Source organism: Arvicanthis niloticus, chromosome 8, assembly GCF_011762505.2.
Source record: "Arvicanthis niloticus isolate mArvNil1 chromosome 8, mArvNil1.pat.X, whole genome shotgun sequence".
NCBI classification, from domain to species: Eukaryota; Metazoa; Chordata; class Mammalia; order Rodentia; family Muridae; genus Arvicanthis; species Arvicanthis niloticus.
Genome location: NC_047665.1, coordinates 13668741 through 13675988, shown reverse-complemented (window position 1 = coordinate 13675988; position 7248 = coordinate 13668741). Strand labels below are relative to the sequence as shown.

Below are 7248 nucleotides of genomic sequence, written 5' to 3'. Positions count from 1 at the left end.
CCTGGCCCAGGCAGTGGCACTATTAGGAGGTTTGGCTTGTTGGAGGAAGTGTGTCATTGTGGGCATGGGCTTTAAGACCCTAATTCTAGCTCCCTGGAAACCGGTCTTCTCCTAGCAGCCTTCAGATAAAGTCCCAGTTCCTCCTGCACCATGCCTGCCTGGATGCTGCCATGTTCCTGCCATGATGATAATGGACTGAGCCTCTGAACCTGTAAGCCAGCCTTTAATATGTTGTCCTTATAGGAGTTGCCTTGGTCATGGTGTCTGTTCACAGCAGTAAAATTCTAAGACATATATGAAAAAAGGAAAACAGATCTGCTCATGAACTAGGAAAGGGCTCCTATCTAGGATGGTGCCATTAACAACAGAGGAGGGGCTCCAATAGGAAAGAGTTTGACTGCAGAAGAAAAAGCCAACATTTATTACCAGGGAGCACAGGGGAAAACAATGGTTGGACACATGGGACATCTTCTGGAAGACTTCCTGGTTCAGGAAGACAAAGATGGTAGCTTCTGGTAAGGTCTACCTGGGATCAGAGGCTCCCTGGGGAGCAAAATCTGACTGCTCCTGGCCTCTAGTTCCTTCATCCTTGACTGGATGATTCTCTTTGAGACTCATTAGGTGACCACAGCCCATTCCTTCCTTTGTACTTAGATGTGGGTCATAGGCTTTATGAACAATACCTGGCTGCTGTTTGTCTCCAATTTCTTTGTATCTGAATGAATGGTGATGCCCCTCAGGGCTTCTATGTGGATAACAGTCCATTCTACTATTCCCTCTACTTTGACCTGGGTCATAGGCTCTTTGGTCAGCAAAACCTGACTGCTGCCTGTCTCTAATTCCCCTGTACCTATGTGGATGGTTGTTTCCCTTGGAAGTGGGGAGCTGCTCAAAGCCTATTCTGTTCACACTGTAGGGATGTTGGTCACAGGCTCTCTGGGCATTAACACATGACTGCAGTTTGTCTCCAGTTTCTTTGCATCTGAATGAAGGGTTATGCATTTCGGGGCTTCTATGTGGAAAAAATTCCTTTCCACACTTTGTTCTAATTTCATCTGGGTCAGAGGCTCCCTGGGCAGCAATAGTTGACTGTTCCAGGCCTCCAGTTCCCCTGTACTTGACTGGATGGTTCTCTTTGGGACTCATAAGACAGCCAGAGTCCATTTCTTTTTTTGTACTTTGATGTAGGTCAAAGGCTGTATGGTCAACACCTGGCTGCTGTTTGTGTTCAATTTTTCGGTATCTGGATGAATGCTTGTGCCCCTCAGGGCCGGCATGGTCACAGCTCATTCTGCTTACTGGTCTGCTATGGTTTGGATCATAGAGACCCTCAGAAGAAGAGCCCCCCAGCTGGAATGTCAGTGATTCTACTTTGCACTCTTGGTCCTCCGATGGACCTACATAATTGACCAGGTTCTGGACCAGGACATTTATGAGGGATTGTAGTTCAACTGCTGCACCGTAAATGTTTCCTCTTCCTGTTACCTCCTGTATCTGCTCAGTAGCTGGTGAGGGGCTTTTGTTATTTAAAGAATCCCCTTGCCCCCTGCAGTTTGTGTCGTGGTTTCCATTTGGTGCAGCATCCCTCCTGATGTTTTTCAAGGAGCTTTTAGGAGAAGCCTCTCTTTTTCGTTGTTTATAGAGGAAAGATTGACTCTCAGTCTTGGCTGTATCCTTGAGCTGTGTTGAGCTCGGGATTGAAGGCTTTACTCTTTCAAGCCTTTCTCCATTTCTCCGGATTTCTCCCGATTTCAAAATACTTGGCCTCTCCTCATGGGACTGAAATGTGTTGTCATCCTTTGCTTCTGTCTTATCCTCGTGGACGCTGAACTCCCGAGTCTCGACACTCTGATCACTCCTCATGAAGCCATGACCTAAGCCCTGGGAAGTCTTGGGGTTTTGGCATGTGTCCTGGAAGCTGGGAAGTGAGTGCCGTGAAGACAAGCTGACCGTGGCAGGGTGTACTGTACTGGGGCCATCAGGATGATGGTTCACAGGCTTGTTTGATTTCAAGTTGACCTTATTATATACTTTTGTTTTTAGAGCCAAGTCCCCTGGGTGTTGTGGGGTAGGTGTTTGGAGATGGCTTGGGCTTCTGATGGCCTCTATAGACTCAAAGACCGTATTGATGGCTTGGGCACTGGGAATCTCACTAGATCCCAGACTCACACTCCATGCTTGAGGTGGCTCTTCTTTTACCTTCAGTGTGTTGGTTTGTTTGACCACTGGAGGTGGGACACTTTTTTCAGGGCCAACTTTCGTTGCACTACAGCAGGGATGTCCTGAGGCCACACCCTCAGACCTCTTCCATGGTGCATGCCTGGCTGTTTCTGGACTGGTATTTGGTAGCAGGCAGGCTTTCCCAGTTCCTTGGAGAGTCCTGCTCTGCTGAGGTTTTGCCTTGGAACATGTAGCCTGTGGCTGAGCACTCAGGTACCTCTGTTGTGGATCTGGACGGGACTTTGAGGGCCCATGGCTGGCAGCAGGTGGAGGGTCTTGTTGGGTCTCGTGAACCTCTGGAGGTGAGCGTTCAAAAATAGAGTTTCGCAGCCTGCCAGTTGATATAGTTTCTACCCTTGTCCCTCCTGGATCTTGGTGATGCAATTTTTCCAGGATCATGGCAGCCTTAGAATAGTATTCAGCCTTAGAAACACAGGGTAGTTTCCTGCGTTTCATAGGAAGCTGCATGATGTTTGATTCCAGCTTCATTTGAGTCTTTGGATCAAAGAAGGAAAGGTCCTTGGTGGTGTTTATAGAGGACAACTTATCTGTCATTACTGCAGGGTTCCTGGGTTCCAGGCCCTTCCCAGGGCTGCTGCTGCTTGAAGTACAAGGCAGGAGTTTGGGCCCCACACCAAGGCCCTTCTTGATGGTATTAGGTATGTCACATTCTGCTAGGGTCTTCTTTAAGGGCACCCCCGTGGGCACAGACTCCATCATCTGGCTCCACTTGAAGCTTTGGGAGTTGAGGCTGGAGGGCTGGGCAGGCTGAGAGAGTTGAGGCCTGCTCTTGCAGTAATGATCGCTGTCTGCTGGGAAATGTCCCTGAAGCTGGGTCAGTTCCTTGGATGGGAAGAATCTGATTGGGATTCCTTGTTGTTCTCTCACAGTATTTGCCTTGTCTTCATTCTGTGGCTCCTCATGATGCTGGAGCATCTGACAATGGTCAGGAAGGATGGAGGCTGACCTGATGGCTTTAGTGGGCAGGGTGCTCCTGGACAAGTTGTCAGTGGGCTGGCTAATGGCTGCTTGATGTTTTTGGACATTAGAGCCTATATTGTCTTTCCAATTCAATCTGTCCTTCCAGGGTTCGTTTTCACTTGGAAGGGATACTTGTATCCCTATTTCAGTGGTAGGACATGCTTTTTCACAGGACCTACTCTTGAGCAAAGAAGGTGTTTGTTTTGGTGCAGAGCTTGGAAGGTCTTCTAGTTCCTGGGCCCCTGTCATACCCACCAAGCTTGGTGTCACAAGTTGATGGGGTAATGGCAGGTCCTGGGAAGGCTGTGGTGGTCCTTTAGCCATGGGTAGAGCTTGGACGGGGCCACAGGTATCACTAAACCTCACGGTTTTATGTCCTCCTGAGGAAGATTTTCTGGAGACCCAGGCAGTAGCCACAATTGACTCAGAGAACACAGAGGATATGCCCCAGAAAATCTGGCTAAATTTATGCTGGATAACATTCTCTAAGACCCTGAGGTAAGAGAACAGCTGGGAGACAGTAAGCTGATGCAGTATCTCCTTAGAGTTCCAAAAAGGTCGTGGAGAGGAGTCCAGTAAAGGATGCTTGGCAGAGCTGCAGAAGACAGGAGGCAAAAGCATCAGTTTGTGTAAAGATGGCACATGTATCCCACAGACCTCCTGTACCTCCACTACCTCCATGCCCCAGATCCCTTAGTGTCATCTCTAACAGGGCTCTGCTCTAAGCCCACCATACATAGCATGCTGATTATGAGGAGCCTAGAGTCTGAGTTCACATCCTGAGGTGTGGATTGAACAATTGTACAAACAGTACATTTCTTACCTTTCCATAGGTGGTGATGCATTCTGGGTATCCTGCACATTCTTTCTGCTGTTTCTATAATCTGAAAATAAAGCCCACGTTATGAAAAACACACAGAAACTCCATATATTCCATGAGAATCTGAGAGCACCTCTCATCAACACCATTCAAGCTAGGACTCGAATGCCCAACCACCAGAGTCTAGGGACACACAACACTCAAAGTGAGCAAGAGGAAGGGAAGACTTCATCTCTCCACTCACACTTTCCTTGCTCCTCCCTCAACCCCTCTCATTCCCCATACAACACTGTGAGAATTAGTTATCTGAAAGAGAAATGCAGCTGGAAGAATTGAAGCTACCTGCTGTCAGGGAGACATGGGAGTCCCCCATACAGGGGCACAGCATCACTCCACTGCCTTGAACCACACTCCCATGGGCAGCACCCAGCACAGGCCAACCACAGCTGCTTTCTATCACACAATCTAATGATTCCCTGATTCTGATTTACTTCCCAGCAGCCTGTTCTTCCTTCCTGCATCTCCTGTCCTCAGATGCATGGCTCTCATCATGACTGTCATCACTGAGGAGCGGGCCAGCTGGGATTCCTCTCCACAGGAAAGCAGAAGCCTACCTTTTCCAGCAGCAGCTTTCTTCCTGGTGTTGCTGTGCCCCCTCTTCACATCCTGCCAAATAGAAACAACACACATGAGCTGGTGACCCTTCTTCCTCTCTCTGGTAGACAAGCAGCCTGCTCTCTGCTTATGGAGAACATGAAATCTCTGTTTTCAGGAAGTGTTCTCTCATGCATCCTTGACTCATTCACAGTGTGCAGAAACACAGTTCCTTTTGGCCTTGTTGGGAAAATAGCAGAAAGGGTTGTCTATGTGACACTTACCATGGATGTTCTCAGTCAGTGTTTCTGAGACAGGATCCTACCCAAGGCTGAGCTCTGCAGGTGCCTCTGGGTTGTCAGGTGATATCTGCTTCCTCAGACTAGAGGAACTTCAGGTTCTGACCTGAGGCCCTTAGTCTTATCACCTGCTTCACAGCAGCTCAACACAAACAAAAGCAAATGCCTGAGCAGAGAACAGATGACCTTTCTCTGAGCTTCTCCTGTGTCCCCACCAACTTGTAAGTGTAGTCTGTGCATGGAGGCACAGTAGTCCTTAGTGGGCTCTGTGCCTCCTTGTACAGATGCCCTGAGAGCTTCAGGCAGACACCTCAGGGCACTCTCACTTCTGCCCTGCCCTTCAGCCCCTGCAGAATCTCTCTGGAAATTTCTCCTCACCTGTCTGTAGGTAGACTTTAGCTACTTTGCAGGTTCTTCCCCTCTCCCACCACTCTTCACCCCTTTTTCTTTCACTCATTCTAAACCCTAACACAACACAGGAGAGAAAAAAAACGATAGAGGGGAAGGGGGTGAAGTTAGCGTTAGACTAATTTTCGCTGATTAGGAGGATTGAGTTCCTTTTCGGCAAGTTTGATCTTCACTGTCAGGATATCCAGTTTTTTCCTCCTCCTCCTCTTCTTCCTTATCCTCCTCCTTGTCCTCCTTGTCCTCCTCCTCCTCCTCCTCCTCCTCCTCCTCCTCCTCCTCCTCCTCCTCCTCCTCTTCTTCTTCTTCTTCTTCTTCCTACCCTCCCTTTCCCTTTCCCTCTCCCCCTCCCCTTCCCCTCTCCCCCTCCTCTTCCTCCTCCTCCTTTATTTTTTTTTGCACACAACTACTTAACAAACCACAAACATCAGCAACTGATAGCAAACAATCAACAACCAATAACCCACCATGCCTCCAAGGTAGTAGCATTTATATACCCTCTGAAAAGTTCCCAGAATTCCAAATGTCACAGAAATGCAAAAACTATCTGCTGCTAGCAGAACCATACCCCTGCTAGAGCATGAGGCAAATTCATAGTCAGCTGCTGTGGACAGTCTGAAAAAACCCCATTTCCTACACCTGAGGTTAAAACAAAACATGTTCTTATATATATATATTTTTTTAAATGTCAAAAAATTTCACTACAAGAGTAGCAGTCATGAACAACACACTGCTGCTCTCCTTACCTTTGGGATGTCCCTTTCACTCTCAGGTGGTGGTGACACTGGGCACTTCTTCAGGAAGGGGAGTAGTAGGAAAAAGAGCCCCACTCCACACATAATTGCAATGGTCATGTCCATTGCTATGTCCATGGAGCTGGGGCTCATCCATGAGTCACTAATGCTGTTCATCAGAGCAAGAAAATTCTCCATCTTCTGAATCCCAGTGCAGCTGTCAGACCACTGAGTCCTAGAGTGTAGTGTGAGATGTGTCAGGAGGGCTCAGGTCACATCACACAGCTGTGGCCTCCTCATCACAAAGGCCTCCTGGCAGGAGAAAGGCTGCCACAGCCCCTCCCCAGCCTCCAGCCCAGCAGACCTATCTGCCTCCTCTGGCTTTCCCTGCTTCCTCTTTCTAATTCCTGCTGCTGAAGCAGTCAAACATAGATCTCTGTCCATGTTTTGATTCTCCTCCCTGGGCCCCAGTATTTCTCTGCCTCCTAGAAGATGTCTGCTTGAGTCCATCAGGCTCTCAGTTTTTGGCAAAGTGGGCTTCTCTGTGGAACTTGCCTTATTTCTTATGCACTGTTGCTCTCAGGATGTCTTCTGTCTGCACTTCCACATCTCTTCATTCTGAGATCATAGCTTAAGACAGACCTGAACCTTCCATTTGCCTCATATTCATTTAGCTTTGTCAATTTTCAATAAAATCTACAAGAATATAATTTTAATTAAGTAACTTCGTTTAGTAGGATGTTAAGGAAACATGAAATTCAATATTTTATCATAAGAATACATGTGGCTAATTATCATCAAATAAACTTTTGATATTTTTAATGTTTCATTTTTCTTACATGCTTATTTTATTTTAATTAGCATAAAATGATGTGAATCATTAAGGTATTTTTAAATACCTAATTGTCTTGCTATTGTGAGCAGTGGCAGAGTCAGCTTGGATGTGCAGGTATCCCTTGGCAGAACATAGATAGTGTCCTTTGAGTCCATGGTGATGATTGGTGGACCTGGGCCTATGGTAGTTCTGTTTTTAGGAACTCTATCCTGATTTCCACCTCAAAGCTCCAGCCTATACACCCAGTAGCAGTTGCTGACAGGTCCTTTCTGGACACCCTTACCAGAGTTTCTCATTTGGTGTCTGATCTTAGCCACAGAGGTGTAGGTGAGAGGAAACTTCAAAGTGGCTTAGCTTGAG

General features: G+C 47.4%; 1 protein-coding gene across 1 annotated transcript; it reads right to left on the bottom strand.

The window, feature by feature from the left end:
• Window positions 1–398: 398 nt before the first annotated feature.
• LOC117713500 (uncharacterized) lies at window positions 399–6316 on the bottom strand. The gene is made up of 4 exons (XM_034509701.2): window positions 6066–6316; window positions 4636–4687; window positions 4025–4085; window positions 399–3796 (listed from the first exon to the last, which is right to left on the bottom strand). The coding sequence occupies exons 1-4, from the start codon at window positions 6249–6251 to the stop codon at window positions 523–525; spliced, it is 3573 nt and encodes a 1190-aa protein (XP_034365592.1). The 5' UTR covers window positions 6252–6316; the 3' UTR covers window positions 399–522.
• Window positions 6317–7248: the final 932 nt, after the last annotated feature.